This window comes from Coenobita brevimanus, chromosome 106 (genome assembly GCF_032717465.1).
Source record: "Coenobita brevimanus isolate Jiangsu-jjx chromosome 106, ASM3271746v2, whole genome shotgun sequence".
NCBI lineage: Eukaryota > Metazoa > Arthropoda > Malacostraca > Decapoda > Coenobitidae > Coenobita > Coenobita brevimanus.
Genome location: NC_137059.1, coordinates 13,992,557 through 14,006,131, shown reverse-complemented (window position 1 = coordinate 14,006,131; position 13,575 = coordinate 13,992,557). Strand labels below are relative to the sequence as shown.

General features: G+C 44.5%; 1 protein-coding gene across 1 annotated transcript; it reads right to left on the bottom strand.

Moving 5' to 3' along the window:
- Positions 1 to 3,832: 3,832 nt before the first annotated feature.
- Positions 3,833 to 5,617, bottom strand: LOC145416541 (SCAN domain-containing protein 3-like). Its single transcript, XM_080285506.1, has one exon. It carries the CDS (start codon positions 5,615 to 5,617, stop codon positions 3,833 to 3,835), a length of 1,785 nt encoding a protein of 594 aa, XP_080141632.1.
- Between the last annotated feature and the right edge of the window lie 7,958 nt (positions 5,618 to 13,575).

Below are 13,575 nucleotides of genomic sequence, written 5' to 3'. Positions count from 1 at the left end.
GTCTCCATTCCCCCACCCTCTCCACATTCTTGCATCCAACACTTGTCTTCTCATTCGCTCATCCACACACACGTAGTCTATCATTGCCTTTCGTTCTACAAGTTCACCATCCATCCTCCTCATTACTCTCCATGTATACCGGTGGATCATCTTATGACGAAAGTAGGTGCTGGCTATTGCCAACCCCTTACAAGCACAGATGTCCACCAAAGCACTACCATTTCCATCTACTTCAGCTGGCACACCCCACTGACCAACCACTCCATCCACTCGTACATTCCCAACTTTGCCATTAATGTCTCCAATCAACAGCACTCTCTCGCTCCTTTCAAACTTGTCCATACGTGCTTCAACTCTCGCCCAAAACTCATCTTTCACTCTTGCCACTCGATCCTCTGTTGGAGCATACACACATACAATCGCCCATGCTTGTATACCTACTTTCATTCTCACCCATACAATCCTTGCACCCACTGTTCCATACTCTCTTATATTCTCCCTCCACTTCTTGCTTATCATCAGACATACTCCCTCTCTTGCCCTCTCATTCTCACTGACTCCCGCACATATACCTACACCATATTCCCATTCTCACCCTTTCACCTTCCCATTTACTTTCAGTCAATCCACATATATCCACTTTTGCATCCTCAAGCACCTGAACAATCTCTCTCTCTTTCACTTCATCATTCACTCCTCTCACATTCCATGTTCCCACCCTAAGAATGTCGTTTGTCAGTTCCTTAGTCATCAACGTATGGTCCGTCCGGGTCCAAGGCGCTTTATTCGCTTTTTTAGTTAGTTCTCTTTACGGGGTGGGGCACTAACCCACCACCAACCCTTTTAGTCGCCTCGTACGACAAGCAGGGATACTGGGGGAGTATTCTTGAAACCCCCCTACCCCCTACTTTGATCATTATATTACATCATATTATAGCTTTGAGTTGAATAATACAAATGTTATATATTGTATAATAAGTGATGTCACGGTGGTTTCCCCAGATGGTGAGTACGACCCCTCAGGTATTTAATTCTCAGGGCACCATGTTTGCTGCATCATTTATTCAGCAGCCTCATCAGTGGCTGGCTGCTTCCTCCACAGGCCCTCCCACAGGTAACAGTGCCTTCCTTGTTCAGCCAGGGTTTCTGGGAGGCATTCCTGTGAAGGTCTTGAGAGACAGTGGTTCCTCAGGTTGCTCTTTCAGGCAGAGTCTAGTTCAGCCTGAGGAGTATAAAGGTCGATAGATCCAAGCTAAACTTATTGATGGATAGGTAAGATTGTTCCCTGAGGCACGTATCCAGGTGGCATCTCCATTTTACACTGGTACTACAGTTGCAGTTGTCATGCCAGAACCCCGCTGAGGGGGGTCACCTTGACGTGATGGCGGGGCTTGAAGCGTGGTTGGCGGTGCCACCTACTTTGGAGGCATGCCTACCTTTGTAGGGTTCGCCATTTGTTGGCCTCGTGGACCAAGCATCCCCTACATCACTGGTGGAGGAGGCCCGCTGGTGATGTTAGTCCATGCCCATTGCCATCTAGGGCGGGACTGTTGCCTCCCCACGTGTTTGCCGTGCATGGCGTCCCGTAATGCTGGGAGACGGGAGTCCTGGGGGTTGAGCGATGCTGCACGCTGCGCCCTGCAGCTAGCAAAACGCCTTTTTGGTCACTTATTCCGGCTAGATGGGCAGCCTGGTTGGGCCCGACTAGGTCAATCGGCTGGTCATGCGTTGGCTAGGATCAAGTGGGCACTGGGGGGCCTGGTGGCTCCTATCGTCCTGGAGTCACCCTTGCCTAGGTCCCCCAGTGTATACTCCTCCGCTACCCTTGGGGTCATCAGTGGTACTGGCCCTGACATATGACCTCCCCCTGTTGGGCTCCGTGGTGGGTGGGGGGGTGGGGGAATGAGGTGTTTTGTCATGTATTATGGATTCTTTATTTAATCCACATCATCCACAATTAAACAAGTTCTTAGTCATACGTGGTCCTCCTGGGGTAAACTTCCGGAAATGTGACATTTTCCGTACCCATCGAGAACTGGTCACTGCTTGTCTTCCGACCCCTAAAGATGTTCCACAGGCTGATGGCAGATTGTTGGTAGAGGTGTCTGACCTTTCTCAGAGTGACTATCCTATCTTTATCAGAGCTTTCTGGTCAGTCAGGTACATGCTCCCCCCATGCTTCATTGAATCATTCTCGTGGCATTGTCTATGCTAAGGAACTACTGGTTTATGATGAGGCACGCATTGTTGAAGAGTTGTCTGCCCAGAATGTAATAAAGATTGAGAGGATTTAGAAGAAAGTAAATGGTGACCTTGTGCCAACTCCATCCTTGATTGTGACCTTTGATTCCTTGAGCCTCCCTGCTGTCCTTAACGCTGCATGGTACCGATACAAAGTTAGGCCATATGTCCCTATACCTCGTAGATATTTCCACTGCCAGCGTTACGGTCATATTGGCCGAACTTGTAGGCGCCTTGCCGTAGGTCTTCCAGCAGTCTGTGCATCATGTAGTTTAGATGTTCATGAGGGTGTGGAATGCCCTGGCCCTGAACCTTGTGTCAATTGTGGTGGTAAACATGCTGCTTCTTCTAAATCTTGTGATCGTTACAAAATGGAACATGAAATTTTGTCTCTCATAGCCTCCGAGAGGCTGAGTTTTACCGAAGCTAAGACCTGTGTCTTGTCTATGTATTTCCGCCCTGGTGTGTCCTTTGCTTCTATTCTTTTTCGGTCAAAGCCTGTTGTGCACCGTCGTGGAGCCCCTGCTCCACATTCGGACCCTCCTCCTTGTCCCTTGTATGATACCAGACCACCTATTACTCTTCCTCGTGGTCGCTCAGAGAACGCAGTACCTTTGCAGTCTGCATCTCGTCCGGCTGCTTCTCCTGTACTGGCTGTTACTCCTGTATTGGCTGCTACTACTGTACCAGCAGCTACCCCTGTACCGGCTGCTACTCCTGTACTGGCTGCTGCTACACTACCAACTGATACTCCTGTACTGGCTGCTACTCCTGTACTGGCTGCTGCTACACTACCAACTGATACTCCTGTTCTGACTACTACTGTATCAGCTGCTCCTCCCATAACTGCTGCTGCTGCTCCTGTACCATCTGCTTGCTCTACTACTAGTGTTCAGTCTACTCCACAGTGTTCCTCTACGGATTCTAGTGCATCCTCAAGTTCTGGCATAGAGATGGAGATTGCGTCTGCCAACCTCAAACGGGTGAGGGGTTAGTAGTCTTTGGGTGGTTCTCCTCCACCTATGGTTCAAACTTCTGTGCCACATGAGGACTCTGAGGAGGCTCTTCGCTCGGCAACCCAGACAGTGGTGGCGTCTAAGTCAATGGGTGTTCTTGATGGTCTTTCTAAGATCCCAGTCCCTGCATCTTGCTCAGGTGTGGCGGGGTTTGGGCCTTTGGATACTCAAAGGGCTCGGTCGCCCGCTCACTCTGATCAGCTACCCGGCAGCCAGGCCTTGGTAGATTCAGTTGGGGAGGGTTTGGTTGGCCCCAAGGTTCCAGCCAGACCCCTACATGGGGGTGTGGCCAGAACGAGTGGGTCTTCCAGGAAGGTCTCTGTGCCTCGGGCTCATTCTGGCGATGGGCGGGATCGATCCCGGGGTAAGGGCCCTTCCACCCATGGAAACTCTAAATCAGGGGTTTTCAACCTTTTTATCCCCACGTACCCCTTCTGGTATTTTTAATGTCAGTAATGTACCCCCTTCACTTTGTATAAAGTGGACAACAATAACTCAGATAAACATTCCATTGTGTTTATTTGCCTGAGATGTAAAAACAAAATACATTATTATTGCATGAGTTGCAAAGGAAGTTAATGAGATGACTGAAACTGTTTTTCATCAACTAGCTTAGTCAGCCGAGGAGCAGTGTTTGCTAAAGCACATCTAAGGTCAGCTTCCACATTCAGTCGAGACCTTAGTTTTGATTTTATGACAAGTAAGCTGGAAAACCCAGTTTCACACAAATATGTTGATGGGAAAAGCAACAGAGAACGAAGAGGCTCCTCTGCGACATGTGGATATGACTTGGACATTTTACACCAGAACCTGACTAAAGAAGACTCTTTCTCAAATAGATCACTAGCACTGGAGTCATTCACAAAGTCAATAAACTCTTCCTGAATCTCATCATTGACAGAAGCAACATCTGTATGGAAAGGGTCTCTAATTAGCTTCAAGATTCCTTCAGACACATCAGGAAAGTATCTCTTTATTTCACTTTGCAGTGAGGCAAGGTGATCCATTATTAAGTTTACCATCTGGTCTGATATGTCTTGCCTCTCAGCAAGTGCCTCAAACATCTCAAAATTTCCTTTCTTTACTTTTGTCTCCCACAGTTTCAGCTTCATCTGAAAACTCTTCAATTTGTCAACAGCGTCAGTGACAACAGCATCAGCTCCTTGCAAAGATTTGTTCAAAATATTTAGGCGTGAAAATATGTCAACAATATAGGCAAGGCCAGTGATCCACTTTGGATCATTCAGTTTCGCAAGATAAACCTGAGTTACCTTCTTGTCATTACAGCTAAAGAACAATCCCAGCTCGTCATTTAACTCAAACACTCTTTTGACAACATTTCCACGAGATAACCATCGAACCTCCGTGTGATATAGGAGTGTTTCATGAACAGAATCTAAATCTGAGCATAGAAGCCTAAATAGTCTAGAATTGAGAGCACTTGACTTTACGAAGTTGACCATCTTTACCGTGTCATCAAGCACCTCCTTGAGCTCAGTGGGCAGTGTCTTGGCTGCTAAAGCCTGCCTGTGTATCATGCAGTGCATATGTTTGACCTTGCTGTTAATAGCTTTAACCCTTGTTTTAAATCCTGATTTACTGCCTAACATTGCAGGAGCTCCATCTGTTGTGCAACCACATAAGTTTCCCCAGTGTAGTCCCTCACCTTGAAAGAAAGAATTAACTAGCTCAAAAATATCTGCACTAGTAGTTGAAGATTCGAGAGGGTGACAAAAAAGAAAGTCTTCCTTAAAATCATCATCTTTGATGTATCTCGTGAATACCAGCAACTGAGCACAATTATTTACGTCAGTCGTTTCATCCAACTGGAGAGCAAATATCCCTAGGGGTGCTGTTTTTATCTCAGAAACCACCTGGTCTTTGATATCTGTGGACATGTCAGATATACGTCGCTGAACATTGTTATCTGACAACGGCACAGTGTCAAGCTTTTTAGCATGTTGTTCCCCCAGCATAATCCTAACTATTTCTTTGGTACATGGCATGACCAGCGTCTCCCCAGTGGAGTGAGGTTTCTTCTGCTGAGCAATTTTCAGTGCAACTACATACGAAGCATGAAGAGCAGCTTTATTTGACTGATGAAAACTGCCTGAGTGATCCAGTTTTGAGCCGTTTAGCATGGTTTCTCTGCGCTTAAAGTAGTCCACATCTTTTCCTTTCAGGTCTTGGTGACAACCGTGCAAATGTCGTTGGAGCAAGCTTGGTTTCATGGCTGCTGGAGACAGTACTTTGGCACAGATGACACACTGAGGCATTTCAGTTCCATCTTTAATGATGACTGTGAATCCACACCTTATATACTCCTCACTGTAGCGTCGTTTTTTCTTCTGAGCCTCCATGTCATCTACGCTATTGCAGTCTACACTGAAAAAAATATAAGCATTTTATGGGGTTTTGTTATATATATTACCGCATTGCAATGTATTATCAAGAAACATCTTTAACAACATAAATTGTGCAGTGAAAAAAAAGTTCGTTACCCAATTTACTATCGCAAAAAAAAGAATCAACATTAAATAAAAAATATGGGACCTGAATATACAAAAGTTTGCTGTAAAATGCTAATAACGACAAATAAACTACAGTAGTGCACCAACTTTCGCTACAGCAGGATTCGCGGAATCCACTTTCGCGGCATGCACCAAATATTCCCTAACTTCCACTTTCGCTTGAAAAAAATCGATTTTCGCGCACAAATTTTGGGTTTGGGACAATATTTTGAACTTTGAATTTCCTGCACCGCCCGCCCACAACCCACCGCCATCTTGAATGACGTCATGTCAACACTCTGTCCACCCATTCCCGCCATTGTGTACGAGCGTGCTAGCTCCATTGTGTTGGATTCTCACGGTTCAATGGCCTCTACTATACCTGGTAGTGTGGGGAAAGGGCCTGGTGGTGTGGGGGGAGAGCCTGGTGGTGTGGGGGGAGGGCAGGGAGACAGTGGTGGTGATAAAAAGTGACCGGGACATTCAAAGTCGGGAGGAAAGGCCAAGGCTAAAAGAGAGTATCGTGTTGGAGTGAAGAAACGGCAGTATAATAATGAAATGAAAAGGAAGATAGTTGAGCACATGGACAAGGGCGCAAAAAACAGTGAAATCTGCCGTACATTTAACATCCCAGAATCGACAGTGCGTAGTATGAGGAAACAGCATGGTGGTAGCGAGGCAGCAAGAGGTGGCGCCAATACGTCTGGCGTGGCTAAGTAGGTCCGCCACGCGCCTCGGATACTTACCCCCAACATCCATTAAACACCTCAACCTGGTCTCTGTGGTATGTTTCTCCTCATATAATGTGTACTGTACAGTTTTTATTGTTTGTATCTCACAATGCAATGTACAATAGTGATTTGATGTACTGTATTGCAAGTGAAAATGAAAATCTGATGTTACTTTAGGATAACCGGGAACCAATTAGACTTTTTGCCATAAAGACAATGCCCCAATTTTCGCTAATTCCACTTTCGCGCATTATTTTTGGACCCAATTAGGCGCGAAAATTGGTGCCCCACTGTATACGACTCATAATCAGACCACGGCAAACGTGAAAGTTAAATTACACTACACGGTATAAGAAATTACGAAAATTACTCCTCAAGTGGCATAACTTATCACGTATATTCAATTAATTGCATAGAAACAGACAACTGGAAAGGAAATAACTACGTGATTTTTCATGCTAACGCAAGCAAAAAAATATTATATTAGCACACGATTATATTATCACATAAGTACACAATGCCCCACATCACTCACATCCACACACACTTGACACATCACACAACTACCAAGCTCTGGCCAAACCGTACTCTGATACTCCACATCACACCCAGTCATGTCACACAGTCACACCACACATCACACTTAAGTTAAGGTGATCTTACATCGTGACTACACATCGCCGCTATAGTAAATCGTTTGCACGACACCACTTGGGTCATACGAAATGCTATGTAATGTTTTCTATTTCATCAACCATTTTCATTAAGAAGAAGTCAGGGTTACTTAACAATATTATACTTGCCAACGATATGCAGTTTGCGATAATAATGTTATTGAAAAAGACACAGCATTCCGATATTAATATATCAGCAAAGAAAGTAGCCACAAAGAGACCAACCTGCCAAAAATCAGCAACACCAGTCAATCTCAATTCCACGGCTGTTGGGTGGTGACTGGTGCGTTCCCAGCAACACCTCGCGCAACTCTCTCTGTCCGGTACGCGTACAGTACAAGTCAGGCAGCCGGGCCCCTACCCAAATGACGCGTGGAGAGCGCGTACCCCCTGACAGACCCTTTGCGTACCCCCTGGGGTACGCGTACCCCAGGTTGAAAACCCCTGCTCTAAATCTTCTTTGTCTTCTCATTTGGTAAGCCAGAGCTCCACGCCTAGGAAGAAGGGCTTTCACACTCTTCCCAGTGAGGTTGCTACATAGCCTTGAGATTTCGCATTTCATAATATTTATTACTATTCATTATGATCAATCAGTACCAATTTGTCTTCAAGGGAATTGTAGAGGCGCTATGGTGAATTGGGAGGAATTGCAGTTATTACTCTCTGCTCTGAGCCCGCTCTGTGTCTGTCTTCAGGAGACAGTGCTGGGGGATAAACAGTTTCCTTCTATTAGGGAGTATCAGGTCTTGCATGCGTCTCCTCCTGGCGGTCACAGAGGTGGATGTGCAATTTTGTGCCGTTCTGATGTCCCCTTTATTTCCTTTGAGATACAGTCTCCCCTTCAAGTTCTAGCAGTACAGATGCACGTTGGGAGGTGCTATACCATCTGTTGTCTGTACCTTCCACCTTCCATCCCTGTTATGCGTGCTGATCTGGAAACCCTTATCAGCCAACTTTCACCCCCTTTTCTTCTCCTTGGTGACATTAATGGCCGCCATCCTTTGTGGGGTGACTCACTTTCAAATCCCCGGGGTGATCTTCTTGCTTCTTTGGTTGGGGATTTAGATTTGGTTGTCCTCAAAGATGGGAGGTCAACCCATTTCCATGTTCAGACTGGCACGTACTCTGTCATTGACCTCACCACCTCCTCCTCTGATTGTGCCCTTGATTTTTCTTGGGTGGTTTTGGATGATCTGCATGGCAGTGACCATTATCCCGTGTTGGTCCAGACTACTCGCTCTGTTCCTGCCCGTATGCCACGCTGGTGTCTGGATAAGGCTGATTGGTCTCTCTTTGAGGAACTATGTGTATTTGCCAACGGGGTTACTGATTTTTCAACTGTCGACAATACTGAACATTCTTTTACTAAGACCATTTTCTATGCAGGGGTTCATTCCATTCCACGGACTTCTGGTGTTTTTTCCCGGAGACCTGTGCCATGGTGGAATGACGACTGCTCTATAGCAAAGGGAGCTTACAAAGTGGCTGCTCGTCGGTATTTTGCCAATCGTGATGTTGTTTTCCTAAAAATCCAGTTTCGCAAAGCACGTGCTCACTACAGATGGGTCATGAAGAGTGCTTGCCGTAACTCGTGGAGGTCGTATGTTTCTACAATTACATCTTCAACTTCAATGTCTGTGGTGTGGAAAAAGGTGCGCAAGATTTCTGGTAGGTTCTCGCCCCCCTCCCCTCCGGTGTTGCGCCTTCACAGAGAACTTGTGTCTGCACCAGATGCAGTAGCCTCTGCTTTTGCAGATCAGTTTTATGCTGTCTCCACAAAGGATCCTTCTTAGCCATTTACCACCTTTCGCAGGAATCAGGAGAGGCTGGGTCTTGACTTTTGCACTCTTGGCGGAGAGCCGTATAATATAGATTTCAGCCTCCGTGAGCTACGTGCTGCCCTTTCAGAGTGTCATGACACTGTTCCTGGGCCTGACGATATTCCATACGCTATGCACTGATTCGCTTCAGTTTTTATTGGACCTTTTTAAAAGGGTTTGGAGTGAGGTCCTATTCCGAGGAGTTGGAAGTTGGGTATTGTCCTCCCCTTTCCCAAGCCTGGTAAGGACCATTCCCAAATCTCCAACTATTGCCCTATCACTTTAACATCATGTGTGTGTGCAAGCTGTTCGAAAAGATGGTCAATGTCAGGCTTATGTGGTTTCTGGAGAAGGGTTGCTTTCTCTCTCCGTCGCAGAGTGGTTTCCGTAAATTACGGTGCACTTCACACAACCTTATCAGGCTCGAGGCGTCAATCTGTGAAGCTTTTGCCTCCAAGCAACATCTTGTGGCTGTGTTTTTTGACCTTGAGAAGGCTTATGACACTGCCTGGCGCCATGGCATCCTCCAACAACTTCATGCCTTTGGTTTACATGGTCGCCTGCCTGTGTTGCTTGGAGACTTCTTGACTGATCGTGTATTTCGGGTCCGTGTGGGTTATACCCTCTCTGCGCCACTGTGCCAGGAGGAAGGTGTCCCGCAGGGGAGTGTCTTAAGTGTTTCCCTGTTTGCAGTGGCCATTAATGGTATCATTGACACTGTGCCTCTTGGGGTATCCTCATCCCTTTATGTGGATGACTTAGCTATATGGTTTTCTGGCTCCCGCATGTCTGCTATTGAGTGGCGTATGCAACTTGCCTTGGACAAGATTTCTGCCTGGGCCACTTCCAAGGGTTTTCGGTTTTCCCCTTCAAAGACTGTGGCTATGCACTTCTGTATGATGAAAGGGGTACACCTGGACCCTGATCTCCAGCTTTGTGGCAGGAGATTCCATTGTGTGACAGAGACAGAAATTCTTGGGCCTGACTTTTGATTGTCGTTTGACATGGGTCTCACACTTGGCAAATCTTAAAACATCATGTATGAAGGCTCTCAATCTATTGAGGATTCTGTCCCCTACCTCTTGGGGTGCTGATCGAAGGACACTCTTGCATTTGTTTCAGGTATTTGTAACCTCTAAGCTGTCATATGACTGTGAGGTATATTCCTCTGCCACAGAATCAAGACTAAAAACTCTAGATGCTCTCTATCATACTGGTCTTCTCCTTGCAACTGGGGCTTTTCGGTCCTCTCCAATTCCCAGCTTATTGGTGGAAGCTGGTGTGCCTCCCTTAGATCGACTGCATCAGTCTGTTGCAGTACGGTGCTGGCTCCGAATTCGTCGCCTTCCAGACTCACTTGTCTGTAAGGGTGTGACGAAACAGTCTTGTCTTTTGTGTTATAGTAGACACCCTCGCATGCCTCGTCCATTTGGCTATAGGGTTCAGGATATAATGGAGGGGTTTCGTTTGTCAGCAGTACTTGTCAGTCGTGTTCGGATCCCGAGGGTTGCGCCTTGGATATTGCCCAAGGTAACTTTCTGCAGGCCTATTGCAGGTTCAAAGGATTTTGTCGCTTCTCAGTGTCTTTTAAGGTTATTTTTAGAACATTCTTCTAGTCATGGTGGTTCTTTGCCTGTGTATACTGATGGCTCTAAATCCGCATCAGGTGTTGGTTTTGGAGTGGAATTTCCCAATTTTAGCCGTGGAGGTTGTCTTCCTTTGGTTGCCTCAGTTTTTACTGCGGAGTTGTCAGCCATCATTTTAGGCTTGAAGTTTGTGTTTGTTCATCCTGACAATTATTTTACTATTTTTAGCGACTCTCAAGGGGCGCTTTTGGCCCTGGACTCTTTTAACTCTTCCCATCCCTTAGTTTTATCTATTTTGGAGTGGCTGTTCCTCATTCGTCGTCGGGGGAAGAGAGTGGATTTTTGCTGGGCTCCCACACGTGTTGGTGTGGTGGGTAATAAGACTGCTGATGCATTGACCAAGTCTGCGGCTACTCAACAGCCCCCAACAGAATATCCGCTTCCTGCATCTGAACTAACACCTTACTTGCGGGACAGAATGTACGTGTGTTGGCAGAGATGCTGGGATGATGTTGCTCATAATAAGCTGAAAGAGGTCTTCCAGAGAGTGGTTGTGCCAAGGGTTCTCCCGTCCATGACTCGGCGATTGGAGGTAGCTCTTGCTAGGCTTCGCATTGGGCACTCTCGGCTTACACATGGGTTCATGATGAGTGGCGAGACTCAAACATACTGTGATGATTGCTTTGTTCCCCGTACTGTTCGTCACTTGCTGGTCGAGTGTCCAAGTTTGGGGGACCTGCTTCGGAGATTCCTCCATAGGCATACAGGGGTAGATGGTACCTACTGTCTCTCCTCGATGCTTGGTGGAGCCCATAGCGATTTTACTGATGTTTTTGGTTTTCTTCAGGAGGCGGGCCTTCCTTCCACTTTTATAAGAAATTGTTTTCTCTTTTAACTATTCTTTTATTAGTTTCAGTATATTATTTCTAGAAAAAGTTATTAACTATGCACTATTTATTTGCCATGTGTTTTAGCTTGTTGTCAGGCGGCATATGACCTTAGCAGTTGCGCCGCCAGTTTCTACTACAATCAATCAATCAATCAATCTAAACTGGCAGCTATGGAAGGGCACGAAGCTCTGTACAGTGTTGCCACGTTTTCCATACGCGTTATCCCCTCTGTCTCTCTCTCATCTATGGTGTTTTTGGATACACTTTGGATATTTTCTTTAACATTATATTGTCCATATTGGCATTATTACCCACCCCTGAAATACGGTAAAAGCCAATAAAAGTGACTTCATTTTTTTTTGAGCAACACTGTAAAATATTTATGCCATGTTTCCGTATTGCCATATAAATATTTCATGCATAATAAGTTTACTGTTCTTTCATACATTATAATACACACGTTAACACTGAATTCATTTGAGAGTATCTTATTTGTGATGCCTTTTATATATATAACAGCCGTTTCACATCTCGGGTTTGGGAAGCATAGCATCATTGTACAGAGGTTCGCGCCACACCCTAGCTGCCAGTTTAAAGTTGTACCACCATAGTCACCCGCAAAACAGTTTCTTACAAGAAAAAAAAACAAAAACAAAACAAAAGAGAGCCAAATCAAGATCCGCTCATTTCGAGATGCCTGGACACATTGCGTTTGAAAGACTGGAGGTCATAGGAAGTAGGAAATGCAGAGGAAGACAGTTGCAGAGATGACCTGTTGCGTAAATAAAGGACTGGGAGTGTCACGAGTTCACGCGAGCGTATTTATAAGTTCGTGACATAGTACCTAAGTGGGAAAACCACGAACTCTAATGCAAATCCCACTGGACATCACTTAGTTCAACCGTCCTCGTATTCACTCGATCGGGATGGTTTTCAGAACATTTCTCACTGCTTCCCAAGTGATAATTCTTATGCACGACATTAGTGCCTCCACTGAGTGATTTATTGTGTGTATATCGCTCACTTTCTTTCCGTTGACCGTTGAAGTTCGAACACTGCCATCCCTCGCCCTCTTTCATAGTTTGAAGTTAGTCAGCTTTGAGTCGTCGCGAGAGTAGGATCGTTGTGCCCAGCGTAAGGCAGCGCCGCCGTTGTGCAGCGAGTTCCTGAAATCTCCACCTAGACGGTGAAATGGCGAACCCTCCACTGACCAGTATTTCTTTTTTTTTTTTTTTTTATTAGGTTTAAGTGTTAGCTTTTGAATGAGCGAGTGAGTGTATTCTTTTTGTTAATTTTGAATTCATTTTTCAGACTCATGTAATGTAAATTTATTTCATTGTAATTAATAAATTAAGTTTTTTTCTTTGAGCATAATGTAGTTAAACTCGTGTTTTTATTTCTCTACATTAAACTTAGCCTATTTTAGTTGCCGCTCCTAGTTTGCACAAACGCTTTACATTATTCATAACTGGTACTTATGCCAGTTCTTTTATATCAAGTTTAAGTCCGTTGTGCAGCCAGGAGTTAATGTACCGGCAAGAACCTCTTTATCATTAATAGCATTATTTATTGATTGTCAGGGGTGCAGTCACTTTCTCAAGAGGCTAAGAGTACTTCAAACAGCACTCGTGAGTAATTAGTCTTTGCTGTGTACTGTTGAGAAAGTTTATAAATTCTCGTCTTCAGAGAATCGGCGAAGTAAGCCAGGAAAAGTCGATAGCCCTGGCGTCAGTGGCGATCCACAGATTATATATATATATATATATATATATATATATATATATATATATATATCTATATATATCTATCTATCTATATATATATATATATATATATATATATATATATATATATATATATATATATATCTATATATCTATATATCTATCTCTATATATATATATATATATATATATATATATATATATATATACCTATATATATATATATATCTATATATATATATATATATCTATATATATATATATATATATATCTATATCTATATCTATATATATATATATATATATATATATATATATATATATATATATATATTGTTACGGAACAGAGAAAGATAATGTACACTTTAAGTGAGAATAATAAA

Excerpts from the sequence above, each read along its gene's own strand:
- LOC145416541 (XM_080285506.1), bottom strand. The coding sequence starts at position 5,617 with ATGGAGGCTCAGAAGAAAAAACGACGCTACAGTGAGGAGTATATAAGG.